The sequence below is a fragment of the Petaurus breviceps genome, unplaced genomic scaffold (genome assembly GCF_028583685.1).
Source record: "Petaurus breviceps papuanus isolate PSGF00001 unplaced genomic scaffold, PetGlider_PUasm1.0 138, whole genome shotgun sequence".
Taxonomy (NCBI): Eukaryota; Metazoa; Chordata; class Mammalia; order Diprotodontia; family Petauridae; genus Petaurus; species Petaurus breviceps.
In genome coordinates this window covers 14,817,591-14,834,698 of record NW_027185694.1, presented here as the reverse complement: position 1 = coordinate 14,834,698, position 17,108 = coordinate 14,817,591, and the positions used below count along the sequence as shown (strand labels likewise).

At 35.4% G+C, this 17,108-nt stretch overlaps 1 protein-coding gene across 1 annotated transcript; it reads right to left on the bottom strand.

Moving 5' to 3' along the window:
• Positions 1-5,237: 5,237 nt before the first annotated feature.
• LOC138143519 (olfactory receptor 13D1-like) lies at positions 5,238-6,179 on the bottom strand. The gene has a single exon (XM_069064773.1). The coding sequence runs from the start codon at positions 6,177-6,179 to the stop codon at positions 5,238-5,240; it is 942 nt and encodes a 313-aa protein (XP_068920874.1).
• Between the last annotated feature and the right edge of the window lie 10,929 nt (positions 6,180-17,108).

The following is a 17,108-nucleotide window of genomic DNA, read 5'->3' as shown; positions in this document are numbered from 1 at the left end:
CTTTATCTCAAGGTTCCAAATTGTAGGAAGGATATCTTAACCTTGAGAACATACAGAAAAGGGCAACCAGGAGAGTAAAGCCCTCCCTTTTATGCCATCTGTGGATCAGTTGAAGGAATTGTTTATCCTCGAGAAGATTAGACTTGGATGGAAACATTATAATTTTAAGTACTTGAAAAGTCTTCATATGAAAGATATATTAGACTTGTTTTCTTTGGCCTCGGAAATCAGAACTGGGAATAATGGGTTGATGTTGCAGTATAAAGTGAATTTAGGCCTGAAGTCAAGAAAACACTCCTAAGAATTAATAATTAGAATAAGTATAATGAACTCTCTTGTGAAGCGATGGTTTCCCTTACATCGAAAGACTATATGACCTCTTGCTGGATGGCATTTTTTAGGAAGACTCTTTTAATGTTGAATTGTACCCAATTGCCTCTGAGGTCAAAATCAATTTTGAAGCTCTATAATTCTGATAAAATGTTTAACGTGCATACAATAAGATCATAAAATATTCCATATATATGTAACTTTGAGCTCAGTGATTTTCTGAGTATCATCATCTGATAAGGCATCAAACAGAGACATGTCCTTGCCAAAGATGCCCAACAGTATTATAGAAAACAATTTTTGTTATGTACAAATGGAAAAATTCCTCAGTGATGTTGCAGTATTATGTTCCATGTCGTAATAGTAATGAAATTTGAAAATCCCTTTGTATTGCCAAGCTAAGAGGCACCTAGTTTCGAATTAAGCCTCTGTTAAAGAAACAGAAGGTACGATCCCCTGTTGCTGATGTAACAGGAAGGGACTGAACGAGGAACTATACCACATTTAAGGAAGAACACAAACTGGTCAGTCAGAATTTCCTGGAGTGAGCATCCTGGAGGCAGAGCAACTGCTGCTGGACTGAAGACTGAACTGAGAATTGATAAGAACTGAGAAGAGGAATGAGAAGTGAGAACTGAGACAGAATTTCTTGGAGCAAGCCACATGGAGGCTGGATAAAGTGATTTTGATTTTGAGAATGGAGCTTATGGTCCTGAGGACTTCTAAGGGTCAGCCAGAGCTGTTGAGGATTTCCAAGGGCCAGCAGAGCTCCTGGGGATTTCCAAGGGCCAGCTGGAGCTGCCAAAGACTGAGGAAGCGTGACTATGGTGCTGGTACTTGGTCTGTTTGTTTTGATGTTACTTTGTCAGATTTTTTTTTGTTGATAGAGGCCTCCAACTTCGTTGGGCCTAGGCTGATTTCACAGACAGAAAGCGAATTGAAGAGGACGCCAGTTATTGTGTCTTTGTTAAGCTTTGTCTTCCCAGGAACAGAAACTGCTGAGAACTATCCTTGGGTCAAGATGAAGAAAAGACCTCTTCTTGGGTATTGAATGGTGTGATGATATTGTAACCTAGTTGTGACCTAGGGGTGGATGGCTTTTGTGTTTTGTGACTGACCAAATGAATGTACTTTGTTTATGATTGGAAACTAATCTCTAATTGAGACTTCCCAGGAGTGGAGTACTTTGACTTTTTTACTTTGTTTCCCTTAAGGAGGCAAGCCTCCTGAAGGATGATTGAATGATTGAGTTACTAAATGATTGTACTTTGTTGAAAACTATGTGACCACTTTGTTGAAAACCATGTGGTCACTTTAGTGATAAGTTGTTGAATTGTGACATGGTGAATGTTGTATTTTGATTTTCTGTGATACGTTGTAACTTTGTGAATGCTGTTCCTTGATTTTCTGTGAATGTTTTGCTCTGATTTGTTATTGAATAAATGGAGAATTTGCTATACTATGTAATCAGAATCTTGAAAACTGTTCACAGTGACAGTCCTCTGGAAAGCTGCTTGTGCTTGGTGTTACACATGTGGCTATGATATTGTTCTGATTGTACATTTTTCCAATTTCTTTTTTTCTTTTTTTAAATGCTTTATTAACTTCTGATTTACATCATTCGTTTCTGCCAGATTTTGAGTTACAAATTTTCTCCCCGTTTTTCCCCCACCCATCCCCCCAAAACAGCAGTCCCACAGGATATCCCCACCTCCAATCTGTTCTCTCCCATATTTTCTCCCATACCCGTTTTGACTTTTCCAGTGGATCTCTATGCCTCAGTGCCTGTATATCTTATTTCTTAATTACATGTAAGATGGTATTAATAATATATATATATATATATATATATACACACACACACACATATATATATATAAATATAAATATATATTTGAATATTTTATTTTAAAACTTTCAATTCCAGATTCATTCCCTTCCCCCCCTGCCACCCACCCCCACTGGGAAGACAAGCAGTTCAGTATAGGTTGTACATGTGCGGCTAATGCAAAACAATAAAGTAGTAGATATATTGTAAAAGATTGACTATATTTCCCTCCCTCCTATCCCACCTCCCACTTGTTCTAATCTCTACTTTGATCCCGTCCCTTTTCAAAAGTGGGTGCTTCCAACTTCCATTCCCCCAGCCTTCCCTCCCTTCCATCATCCCCCCTCTCATCCCCTTTCCCCTCTACTCTCCTGTAGGGTGAGATAACCTATTTAGTGTGTATTTCATTCCCTCCTGAAGCCAAATTCAATGGGAATAAGGTTGACCCATTCCCTTTTGCCTTCCTATTCTTCCCCTCCATTGTAACCATTTTCCCTTGCCTCTTCTGTATGAGATAGTTTGTCCCAATCTGTCTCTCCCCATCTCCTCTCATTATATTCCTCTCACCTCTTAATTTCACCTTTTAAGTATCATCCTTCCTGTTAAATTGGTCCTGTGCCCTCTATCTATGTATACCTGTAAACATATATACACACATTCACATATGTATTCATATGCCCATCTACCCTCATATATAGACATATATATACATATATATATATATTTCTTATTGTTTTTCATGTAGGAATGTTAGTAGTTCAACTTTGATAAGTTTCTTATGATTTCTTTTCCCTGTTTACCTTCTCATGCTTCTCTTGCTTCTTGTATCTGACTGTCAAATTTTCTATTCAACTCTGTTTTTTTCAGCAAGAATTCTTGAAAGGCCTCTATTCCACTGAATGACCATATTTTCCCCTGAAACTCCAATTTCTAATATATAGTGATAAAGGCCATCTTTTTGTAGTTCATCAGAACACAAGCTAAAAGGCTTGGGAAGACATGATCAATAGACAATGAACTGGACCAACAACTGAATAGGAGGAGATTGTATAGGATTTAAGACATCATTCTGAGAAGTGCTCCATAGATTTCACCAGACTTCCAAAGTGGATCATGATATGAAAAAAATTTAAGAACCTCTACTGAAATTTGACATTTTCCTCTACAGTGGGTGATATCTCACAAGAAATCAGACTTTAGATGGCTATTTTTGTTGATATGGAAAAATATGAACATACCATAGAAGAGAAGAATTTCCAATATGGAAAGTTTTCAGCTCCAAATATGGGAAACTATTTTTTTTAAAAGCAATTGGGGTTAAGTAACTTGCTTGAGGTTACACGGCCAGTTATTTCTGGGTGTGGTGCTAAGTATCTGAGCCCGGATTTGAACCCCAGGTCATCCCGACACTGGAGCCAGTGCTGTTACTCGCTGAGCCACCTGGCCGCCCCTGGGAAACTTCTTAATAAATAGAAAGTACACAAAATATGTAATGAGTTCCTCAGCAATAATGATATCTACGATTAGTTATATGGTTATTGGAATTTTTGTATAAAGGAGTAAAAATATGGGGTGGTATTAGATTAGATTACTTCTTCTGTCCATTGCAATTCTAAGGTTCTTTCATTAAATAATCTTCATTTAATCATTAAATATCCCATTACATTGTTCAAGTAAAATTGATATATAATTAATTTTTCTGCTGACCTGTTTTTGGTGAGGTGAGGCTTCTCTGCTAACATATGTATCTTACTCTTACCAAGAACTGGAAATATTAAATAGAATACATTATTCAAAGGGAAATTTTAAAAAAGAAATGGTAACCACAAAGACTATGCTTGATTAGCCCCATTTCCTTTATTGACAGGACTTCTAGAACTGTGATATTGTGCTATAATTTGAGTGGTATTACTATAGGATTCTAAAGATGACATCATTAAACCTTAACTTGATCAGGGAACATCTGGAATTATTCCATTATATACTGGTCATTACATTTCAGGAAGGAGGTTGATACACTATGGAATATACAAAAGAAGGCAACTGAGAGCATGAGGGTTATTGAGGTCAAGCCATATGAGAATAAGTTGAATGTAATGGGGATGTTTAACCTTGATTAAAGGAAATATGGAGGGGATCTGTCTTCAAGTATTTTAAGGAGCTATCATGTAGAAGAGGGTTTATATCAAGTGAATTCTTTAAGAGTAAGGACTATATTTTCATACTATATTCTTTGCACCTTCAATGCTTAGCATAGTGCCTAGTACATAGGAAGTACATGATAAATGTTAATTTACTGACTGATTGCTTAGACCTAGAGGATAGAACTAGGAGCAAGCATTGGAAGCTGCAAAAAAGAAGACACATTTCCTTATATTATTATTTCCTTAAATACTTATAGGATGAGAACTATCCAAGTGAGATGGGTTGACTTAATAGGTAGTGGATTATTTTCAATGTACATTGTGAAGTAAAGACTGAAAATCTATTTGTTTGGTGTATGGTAGATTAGATTCTTGGTATGGTATAAGATCACCTAGTTGATCCCTGAGATTTTTGCTAACTCTGAGTGGTTTTAACTAGATAATCTTGCTCTATTATAAACTCCTTGAGAATAGAATTCAATTCATATCTTTTATTATTTTGATTTCCTAAGACCTAGAACATTGACCATGCTTAATTGAATATATAAATGCAACCCACATATTTACAAAGAATTATGATTATAACAACTGTTTCTAATATATATGAAATCAGAGTTTAAGCATTTGGAAACCATGAAGGAAATTACAAAGGCGATTTCTTAACTAACAATAAGTTATGGCAGTATGTGTGACAATTTAGCGAAATTCATCATAAAGCTCAGAAAATTAAACAGAGGTATAGGTGGCGAAATTAGTAGGTCCTAGCAGTAGAACTATGCTTCAGACATGTTTATTCTGTATGAAAAAGGATGGGGATCACATGTGAGGTTTTTCAATCACTCTTATTCTACTGATACCAAGGATAGAGGTATTGGGTTTGAATACAGAGGGCAAGGTTCCCAAACACAAAAGAGATCAACTGTGAGCTTCATATTTCACATTTTCCTTAAGTACAGATTTCTGATTAGGACTTTCTTCACACCTTCTTTTACTTCCTTGTTCCTCAGGCTGTAGATGATGGGGTTCAACATTGGAGTGACCACCCAGTAAGACAACCCAAAGATTTCATCAAAAAGCTTAGTGTCCTTAGACTTGGGCTTCATGTACATGAAAAGAGCAGACCCATAAAACAAGATCACCACAGTCAGGTGGGCTGAACAAGTGGAAAAGGCTTTCTTCCTCCCTTCAGTTGAATTAATTCTCAGGATAGTGGAGAGGATAAAAACATAAGAGAAGAAAATAAGCAGCAGAGGAGTGATTAAGATAACAATGCTTGCAATGATCATAATTAATACATTGAAGGAGATATCTACACAGATAACCTTCAAAATAGCAAGAATTTCACAGGCAAGGTGGTCAATAATGTTCTCACAGAAAGGCATTATCAGGGCAAACACAGATTGTGTCAGGGAGTTCAGAAATCCTAGAATCCAAGTCCAAACAGCCATCTGCACACAGAGTCCCTTGTTCATGATGATGGTGTATCTTAGGGGATTGCAGATGGCGACATATCGGTCAAAAGCCATTACTGCCAGCAGTACACACTCCGTTGACCCAAGTCCAAGGGAAATAACCAACTGTAGGGCACATCCAATGAAAGTGATGGATTTTCTTTCAGATGTAAAATTAACCAACATTTGAGGGATTGAGGAGGATGTATAGCAGATGTCCAGAAAGGAGAGGTTCCCGAGAAAAAAATACATTGGGGTATGGAGGCGGGGATCTAGCATGCTTATGATAAGAAGGATGCTGTTTCCCAGTAGAATCACTAAGTACATCAACAGGCAGACCACATAAAGAAGTGTCTGGAGGCCTGGGTAATTAGAAAACCCCACCAGAAAAAACTCTGTCACAACTGTATAATTCCCCTTTTCCATGTTATTGTATTTAGGTCACCTAAAGGATTTAGGGAAAGAAACAACTCATGTAAATTTCATCGATAAGTAACAGTGATTTATAGTTGTAATTTTTATGCTTTTTTCTTTTATCCAATATAATATTCGATTGTATTCCCATTTTCATTGACAAGTTAAAGTTATTCACATAGAAACAAAACTGCCAAAAAAGAAGAAAAATGAGTATGCAATGTCATGATGGAAATTAAAGTAGAATGAAACAGAAAGTTCCAAGTACAATTAATTTATTGGCAAGGCTAGAAATGACCAATAAATGATGTCTTTCAGCTTCTCAGTAAGCCACAAGACCATGAGGTGAGACGAGTTAGTCTTTTTAAAGGTTTTTCTGGGAAGCACAGAAGAAAGAATAGGGTCTATCACAGAAAGCAATATTATTGCTTACAAAGTCAGAAACATCATAGGCAGCAAAACAGTTTGATTAGTTGGACATTTGGGGCTAGGAATGACTATCCTTTCCATCCTTTTATCAGGAAAAGTTGATTGATAGAGTCCACCTGCTTGTTAGTGGAACAGATAAAGCAGACTTCTTGACATGAAGTGATTCACAGAAAAGCTAAACCTCTGAACCTAATAGATAATATATTCCCACCAATTGCCCAAGGATACTCAGTGCTGTAGAAATAACATATTTCCTTCAAACATAACTTAAAGGGAAACAGAACTCTTCAGCTCAAGATAGCAGACTTCTTTTAATTAAAGTGTTTTAAAAGCAAAACTAAAACTTTTAAACTTAAGTTGTAGAGGAAGACTAAATTTTTAAACTTGCTTTTTTTTTTAACTTGTGAATTCCTAAATTGAACTGAAAGACAAAGACACATAACTTAGGCAGTTACAGAAATATACCAATAAGAGAATAGAATAAAATATAAATATAAAAGCAATATTTAGCTCATCAAGGTGAAACAAAAACAGAATATAAAGTATTCTATATGCACCTGTAATTTGTTTTTTGTTTTTTTTTTTTACTATTGTTAGCATATACACAAAAGAATTGCATATTGACTTGGAAATCCTTCCCTAACCTCTGATTCTTTGACTTAATGCTTCTTTTGGTATCTTAAGACACTGGTTTATTTTGGATAACTAACTCAGTATTTAATTCAACTCAACTGAACAAACTCTTTTTGAAAGACCATAAGTAAGATCTTTACTTGATTCTAGGAATATAAAAATGAAAGAAAACATATATTGCCTTGGAATAATTAATGATCTAATTTTTTTTGGTGGTGATGGTAGGGATAAAATGTACATGCAAATTATCATAATATGAAACATAATAATATTAATCCTCCTTTTTTCATAGATCCCTTAGACATTTTGGTGAAGTCTATGGACCTTCTCAGTATAATGTTTTTAATTGTATAAAATAAAATACATGGAGTCCAAAGGAAATCAATTATATTGAAGTGGTTTTAAAAATATTGAAAAAATATTCACATACCTCTGGTTAAGAAGCTCTGTTATAAAGTAAACTACACTAAAAACTACAAAGTAGTGACTCTCCCAAAGTACTGAGACATTTGAGGAGGAAATGATTACTTTTAGTTTGGAGTTTGGGCAGAGGGAAATTAAGGATGAATTCTTTGATAAGGTTATATCAGAATTGTTCCTTAAAAGAACAGAGTCATTTTGATTGTCAGAAAGAAATCTGAACAATCCATTCCTCCCATGTGGGGCACAGTGAATAAAATCAGGACTGGGTAAAAAGAGAGGATAGTAAGTATTCCACATCATCAGGAGTGGAGAATATTTGGAAGTTACAAGTGAGATAAGGCTGGTTAGGTAAGTTGGAACCAGATTGTGAGACCTTGCATGTCAGTCAAAAGAGTTAAAATTTTATTTGGTAGGCAATGGCACTCATCAAAGGTTTGTGAGTTGAGAACCTACAGAATCAAAGCAACACAATAGGAAAAAATGTTTTGGGGGCAGCATGTGGAGGTATAGATAGAAGGGAGAGAGCAGATTACAGAAAGATGATTAAAGGAATGAAGTCTTAGAGGAAATGGATATGGGATCAACAGCACAGGTAGAGGAGTTAGTCTTGGGAAAGAGAAAAGAAACCTCTTCTTCTGATAACATGCTGAGGAGGTGAGAGAAGTGGACAATTAAGAGGGTATTGCAAGTCCAAGGCAGTCCAAGGCAGAAGTGGCAAGAACCAAACTCAGGGTAGTGGTGATGTTGTAGAAAAGGGTGGAAGGACGTACGAGATAATACAGAGCTCAAATCAACAGTACTCAGCAACTGATGTGTGAGGGAGAGAACCATAAACAATGGATAAATTTCAGATCACTCATGATTGAGAGAGTTGACAAGTACATTAATAGAAACAGGAGCTGAAAGACAGGCAGGATTTTGTTTGGAGGAAGGATGAGTTCAGTTTTGGAATATTGAATTTCAGGTTCTGGCATAATGATATAGATTGGGCAGGTTAGGAGATAGGAGCTTTTTGAACACATGGGAGATGGGGGTAGAGACTTAGGAACTATCTATAATTCAATGCTTCTTAAACTGTGGGTCACAACCCATACAGGATTGCATAACTGAATGTGGGAGTGACAAAAAATTTGGGAACAGTAAAAGGTTTCTGAATGTGCAATGATCATAAATTAATTCAAAATCAAACAAATAATGAGTCAGAAGTGTTTCTGGCAGATCTTGCTTCTGTTGCATCATGTGACTTCACTGCAACCTTGGTTCTGAACACAGTATTGACAATTATAAAATCAAAATACCTATCCACTCTGAAAAACATCGGAGATACTCTATATCCTGTGGTATCAAATATTTTGCCATGATTTAATTTGTTTTGTAAAAATAAACAAACACATGCATCTCATTTGTATGTAAATTTGCTTTGATCTCTAATAAATAACAAAATTTTATATATACCAAAAATTTTTGAAAAATAAATTTATGATTTGTGGTCAATAAATGTTTAATTTATATACCTATTTTATATACTCATAAACCTGGGGTTGCATAAAAATTTCTTGGGTGAAATGGGGTCACGAGTGCAAAAAGTTTAAGAGGCTCTGACGACAAAAATGATTTAGTTATAGTAATAGGAGTAAATGACACCACCAGAACAGAAAGGGGAGAGAGAAAAGAGATGGTGAACCATGGCAACTTTATTTAAGGGGATATATAGAGTTTGAAATACCAGCAAAGAGAGTGATTGAAGACAGAAGTGGAGAACTGTGCATATAGTATTATCAATGCTGAGGGAATAAAGAGTATTGAGTAGAACCTGGTGGTCCACAATATCAAATACTTCAACAAAGTCAAGGATACGACACAATAAAGGTAATTTGATCAGACAATAAATCAAACATCAATTACTTCAGTTACCTAAAAGCTGCGGTTCTTAACATTTTTTTTTGTCTCACAGACCTTTTTGGCAATCTGGTGAAGCCTACGGAGCTCTTCAGCAGCAAGGTGGCACAGTGTATAGAGTGCTGGACTTGGAATCAGAAAAACTCATCTTTGTGAATTCAAATCTGGCCTCAGACTCTTATTAGCTGTGTAGACCCTGTTTGCTTCAGTTTCTCGTTTACTAAATGAGGTGGAGAAAGAAATTGCAAGCAGCCCTAGGACCCTTGCCAAGAAATCCCAGGTAGGGTCCTGGATAGTTGGAGCCGACTGAAAGCTACTGAACAACAACAAATAGACTTCTCCTCAGAATCAGGCTTTTAAATGGATAAAATTAGACACAAAGAATTGCAAGAGAAACTAATTGTATTGGAATAGAGTTGTCAAAATAAATTTGAAAAATCACAGACCTGAAAATTATTCACGGATCCTTTAGGGATTTGTAGAGTCCTGGTTAAGAGCCTCTGCTTTCGAGAAAGCAAATGCCGTAAAGGTATAGGGAAAGCAGTAAGATTATCAGCATTTTAGGAGTGAGGAGGATTTTAAGAAGAGGAGGCAAATTTTTCAGACTCTGCTTTTTAGAAGTTTGACAATGCAGAGAGATAAAACAATAGGGTGAGCGGGTATCAAGGAAATGTTTTTTTTTCTTTCTTTGTAAAAGATTAAGATAAGAAGTTTTTTTGAAGACAGAGAGGAAGGATTCCATACAGAGGGAGATACTGAAGATACATAAGAGACGGGAGATGACTGAAGGAGGGAGGTCCCAGAGGAAATGGGATCAATACCATAGGTATTGGGAATGAGGGGAAAAAAAACCTGAAATTCTTAACTGAATTTGAATATAGAATCTATACTATGGCAGGCAAAGTATAGCGCATTATTTTTTTAAATAAAATGCTTTAATATTATTTGATCTACAAAATAACACTTCAAAGGAGGCATGGGTTAATGTTATTATTATTTTAAAGTGAGTAAATATAGTTTAGAAATATAAAGTGCCTTCCTAAGCCACCTAAGTCTCTATTCTAAAATTTCATCTTCACCTTTTGTTGTTATTTTTTTGTGGAATAAGAGTTGTTCAGTGACCAAGTCTTCTGCAATGCTGTTGATACCATCTCCTATCCCCCTTTCCAAAGTTTTGCTGCATTAATGAGTCCCAATTTATTTTACTGTCTCCCTTTTCAATCTATTCTTCTCATCTACAAACATGGATAGGTCTCCTGTACCATATAGGAAACTGTTACATGACTTTGTAACCCTCTTAGTCAGCTGACCTATTTATGATTTTCCTTTACCACAAGTCAGCTTGCCTGTTACTTGCAAGAATTTTTTCCTGATCTTCATCCTACACACCTTATGCATGTCCTTTGGTTAGATGAATGTCAAGGATATGTCTAATTTCTATATCCTCGTGTTATTTTAGTACATTTCTGATCCACCCCAACTAAATCTGCTAACCCTACCCCCTCTAAAAGCAAAACAAAAACTCACAACATTGCTTTTGATTAATTCCCCTGTTGGCTTATTATAACATATTCTCTCCATTTTTATAGGAGATAGGATTATACTTATACTCTTCTGTGAAATGGGGCAATACAATTGCCTTCTTTACAGAATTGTTGTGAAGATCACATTTGATAACACACAATTGTTCACTGTCAACCTTTAAACATGATATAAATGCTAGTTATTTGCTTTTTTTTGGAGGGCAATTGGGTTTAAGTAACTTGCCCAAGGTCACACAGCTAGGTTTTTTGTTTGTGTGTGTTAATTGTCTGAGGCTGGATCTGAACTGAGGTCCTCCTGACTCCATGGCCAGCACTCTACTCACTGCTCCACCTAGCTGCCCCCAATGCTAGTTATTATTATCATTATTATATTTGCCTCACCGAGTATTCCCTTGTTTCTACATATGTTCTGGGTTCTTTTTCTGACACCAGACCATTTCCTTAAACATATTTGAGAAGGAAGAACTAAGGGACAGAGAATAACTTTTTTCCACTGGTTATGTGACCTCTGATTTCAATATCAAATTCTTCTGTTCAGTAACAGTCAATCACAGAATGATAAAATGATAGAACTTGTAGAAAATCATAGCATATACTGTATTGAATGCAGTACCTAGAAGGGGCCTTACAGTACAAAACATAGAAAAGACTGGAGGGAGCATGAAAATATAGAATATGAAATGAGATAACTGAAAATAAATTAAATGTTTGATTTAGAAGGGACCAAAAAAGCAGAACATAAAATGTCACAGCTGAAAGATACTTTAAAACAGATTATAGAAGTGGAGTTGAAATGTGATTGGCATTGGCATTGGAAATGTGAATACTAGAGCTAGAAGGAAACTTGGAATGCAATTTCTTGTTCAAACAACTGATTTAATTGATGAGAAACCAGGGAGAATGTAATGCTTAGTCAGTACCATGATGTAGTTTAATAAAGGGTGATTTGATAGTTATAATCATTCATGAATGAGAGAGACAATGAGAGAGATTTCAAATTAATAGGTTCTTTCTGAGTCAGAAAAAAATGATCCTTCATGCCTCCCACTCAGTTTGCTTTGCAATTTCTTAGCTTGGTGCTTAGATGACCTCCATATTGGGATTTTTTCATATGATCCAACCTGCCTTACATTCCCATCCCTATCAATATTTCTATCCTAATTCAATTTTCGTTCCCACTTCATAGTATCTATGAAGTTCCCACTTCATAGTATCATATGTCTCTGAAAAGGACCCTTGCTAGGACAGTACCTATGATTCTCATTTACCTTTTAGCTTAGAAGAGTCTTCATCTTCTCCTTCATTCATGTCAAGTCATTTAGTTGCTGTTTTTCCATGTTTGTCACCAAAAATGGCAAAATATTGACAACTTTTTCTCTTAAGCGATTATATTAACTTGTGTGAAGGGGAATCCTAAGTTTCTAATTCTTCCTTCCCTGCCTGCTGTAACTTGTGGCCCCTGGAATGTTTCAAAAGGCTCCACTACTGGATCTGTATGCCAATTTGTCCCTCTTCCAGCCTCCCCCCTCAAATGTTCTTAGGGACTCTGTAATCCCTGAAGTAATTTAAAATTGTATGGAGGAACTGTGTGGGACTTAACTTTTAGAAGGTCTAGGAAAATTATCCTAATGATCTGATTACACTTAAGTTTATTAGGCTTCTTAGCCCAACCTTTCTACCTAGACTCTTGATGTCAACCTTTTTAAAAAACTCATCCCTCCCTCTAACACTTGCTCCATAAAATATTGTAATTCATTTCCAACTCACCCTTTTAACTGCTTCTTTTGCCTCTGCAAAGTGTTCATATCTCTTTTATGCTATAGGAAACTTGCCCTTAATCATAGCATCTTTTCAAACTATTATTATTATTATTTCTTTTACTTCCTCAGGTTCTACCACATTATTCAGGACTATTAGTTAAGTCCATGTATCTGTTCCTCAGAAATAACACTTGATTTCCTGTTTCTTTATGTTGAATTGCCAATCAATCATGCCTAGAATGTATATTCTCAAGTTTAAGCCCTAGAATTCTTTTCCTACTTCAAAATACAGCTTAAGCATTACATTATATATGATTCTATTCCTTATTTCCCCTCTGAATTCTAGACTAACTAGACTGTATCTGCATAAGATTTGTACATTCTTGAGGGTTTTCTTTTTTTTAAATTTTTTTGGTCCTTATTAATTTGTTTACTTTTAGTTTACAAGATTAAATTCCATAATTCCTTGAGTTTCAAATTTTCTCCCCATCCCTCATAGTGGTATACAATCAAGTATAGGATCTGCAAATACTTTCACATTAGACATTAGTCAGGTTATAAAGGATGGTATCAGATGAAATGAACAATGGGAAAGAAAAGACAAAACCAAACAAGAAAAAGACAGAGAGCAGGTAGTTTGCTTCAATATGCATTCAAACTCTGTTCTTTCTAGTTCTTTCTCTGAATGTAGACATCTCTCTCCATCATGAGTCTTTTGGAGTTGACTTATCACCCTGCATTGCTGAGAATAGCCCAGTCTATCAAAGTTTGTCATCACACATACGTTGTGCCTGTAATTGTGTACAAATTTTTCCTGGTTCTGCTCTTCTCACTCAACATCAGTTTGCATAAGCCTCTCTAGGTAAACACGAAGTCCATCTGCTCCTCGTTTCTTATAGCACAATAGTATTCCATTACATTCATATAGCACAACTTGTTTAGCCATTCCCCAATTGATGGGCATCCCCTTAATTTTCAATTATTTGCCACCACAAAAAGAGCTTCTATAAATACTTTTGTACATATGGGTCTTCCTCCCGCTTCTATGATCTTTTTGGGATACAACCCTAGAAGTGGTATTGCTGGGTCAAAGGGCATGAAATAACTTATAGCCCTTTGGGCATAGTTCCAGATTGCTCTCCAGAATGGTGTAAATAAATAGATGCAGAGAAAGAGTAATGGAGCCTATTCCCAAAATACTGGGATTCTACAATTCTGAAACAAGTGGAAACAAAATGTGGATCTCTAGGAAATACTGATCAAGCAAAGGCTGTTGGCTCATCTTCCAAGGTTTTGATGAACACTCAGATCATTCCAGGAAAGTGTTTTCCATGATTTTTCTCCTTCAGCCCTGATCGGAAGGGAAATGACAGAAATAGCAGGTTCCCTTTTCTTAAGGCAGAAAGAGATTGAATCCTGAAATAATAGAAATGGAGAATTATCAAGGTTACTTTTTTCCTGTTTGCTTTTTATGCCTTGACCCTGGTGTTTTTGCTCTTTGTTTGAATAAGACAAATGATCAAATTCAAACCAACAGCATTAGGGCATCACAGATGATGATTCCTATAATGTAGGCTAACTATTTTCAAGGTGGGCACATAATAAATGAGGGGAACATACCATAGCTGTTACATATGTTTGTATTAATTTCCTATGTCTCCGGGCCTATCAGATCTTTAGCAAAAATATTTGATGTAAAGGTGATTTTCTCAGCTAAAACTTCCTTTTCTTAGCCAAGCTGCAATGATTTTGTAAGTGCAAAAATTTTCCAATGATATCTAACTAAACTAATTTATTCTGTCTTTTAAGATTAACTTCCTGATTATGTGATTTTTCTTGAAAATCAATTAATCTTTCTCAGTTTCAATTGCTTCTCTGTAAAAGATTCATCCCTACTTTCCTAACATGTATGTTAGAAAGGTGTGATGAAATGATGGTTATAAATCAGTTTTTCAGCTATAATGAGTTATTGTAAATGCTATTAAGTATTATGATTATAATGATAACAATGTCATCTATATGAATAATCTCCTTTTCTTCTCTTCTTCCTCAACATGAAAGATACCTGGCCCAAGAACTGAGTCTGGTCATCTGCTCAGGCTAATTTCTTCTGCATGGTTTGGTTCCTAGAAGGAACCAACATTTTTTTTAATCAAGGCACAAATATTTCTAAAATGCCTTTTATGAGTGCTAAGCATTAAAAGAAATGCCAGCCATATTTATGACAGAATGCCTCCTCTCAAGGAACTTAGAATCTAAGCAAGGAGACGAGGATAACAGTTTTATTATAAGAGGGATGAGTAACACACTGAAGAAAAGAACCAGAAACAAAAAACCAGGCCCCAAATTGGTCCAAATTGAATAAAAGAAAATAGCAGGTCCAAAGGAAAAGCCACATACTAAGGTAAATTCATTAAGCTTTATAATTGAAATATGACTGCATGATCAGACAGGTCTTTGGAAAAGATCTGAGAGATTTAGTGGAGTACAAGCTCAATATAATTCAAAAGTGATTTAAAAGGCACAATCATTAATGTGATTTTGGGCTGCATTGAAAGGCCTGGCTTCCAAGAATAAGGAGGTCTTAGTGTCATTGTATTCTGTCCAGATCAAATAATTTGTGGAATATTTACTTTATCTCAATATTTCAAATTGTAGGAAGGAGATCGATAACCTTGAGAACACACAGAAAAGGGCAACCAGGAGAGTAAAGGCCCTCTCTTTTATGCCATATAAGAATTAGTTGAAGGAACTGTTTTTCCTGGAGAAGATTAGACTTGGGTGGAAATATAATTTTAAGTACTTGAAAAGTCTTCATATAAAAGATATATTAGACTTGTTTTCTTTGGCCTGAGAAATCAAAACTGGGAACAGTGGGTTGACATTGCAATAAAAAGTGAATTTAGGCCTGAAGTTAAGAAAACATTCCTAAGAATTAATAATGAGAATAAGTATATTGAACTCTCTTGTGAAGCAATGGGTTCCCTCACTTTGAAGGGCTATTTGACTTCTTGCTTGATGTCACTTGTTGGGGAGACACTTTTAATGTTTGAGTTGTCCCCAAATGCTTCTGAGGTTGTAATAAATTTTGAGGCTGTATAATTCTGTTTAACATGCATACAATAAGATCATAAAATCTTCTATAACATATGTAACTTTGACTTCAGCGATTTTCTGAGTATCATCATTGGATAAGGCATCAAACAGAGACATGTAGTTACCAAAGATGCCCAACAGTATTATAGAAACCAATTTTTATTATGTACAAATGGAAAAATTCCTCATTAATGTTGCAGTCCTCTATATGTTTTATGTGTCTATGGAATTGTGCTGATTGTACATTTTTCCAATTTCTAATATATAGTGGGAAAGGCCATCTTTTTCATAGTTCATCAGTACATAAGCTAAAAGGCTTGGGAAGATGTGATCAATGGACAATGAACTGGACCCACAACTGAATAGGAGGGGATTGTATAGGATTTAAGACACCATTCTGAGAAGTGCTCCATACATTTCACCAGACTTCCAAAGTGGATCATGATATGAAAAAAAATTTAGAATCTCTACTGAAATTTGACATTTCCTTCTACAGTAGGTGATATCTCACAAGAAATCAGACTTTAGATGGCTATTTTTGTTGATATGGAAAAATAGGAGCATGCTATGGAAGAGAGGAATTTCTAATATGGAAAGATTTCAATCCCAAATATGGAAAACTTCCTAATAAATAGAAAGTACACAAAATATTTAATGAGTTCCTCAGAAGTAATGATCTCTCTGATTAATTATATGGTTATTGGGGATGTTGTAGAATGGAGTGAAAATATAGGTGGGTTTTAGATTAGATAACTTTTTCTGTCTATTTCAATTCTAAGGTTCTTTCATTAAATGATCTTCATTTAATCATTAAATCTCCCATTACACTGTTCAAGTAAAATTGATATAAAATTAATTTTTTTGCTGACCTGTTTATGGTGAGGTAAGGTTTCTCTGCTTACTTATATATATTTATACTATATACATATATAATATATATATATACACACACACACACACACATAGATACATATATATCTTACTCTTACCAAGAACTGGAAGCATTACATAGAATACATTATTCAAAGGGAGAGTTTAAAAAAGAAATAGTTACCACAAAGATTATGTTTGATTAGCCCCATTTCCTTTCTTTTTTTTTTAAAAAAATTGATGTCTTTTTATTTACTTCTAGTTCACAACATTCAGTTCTACAATCT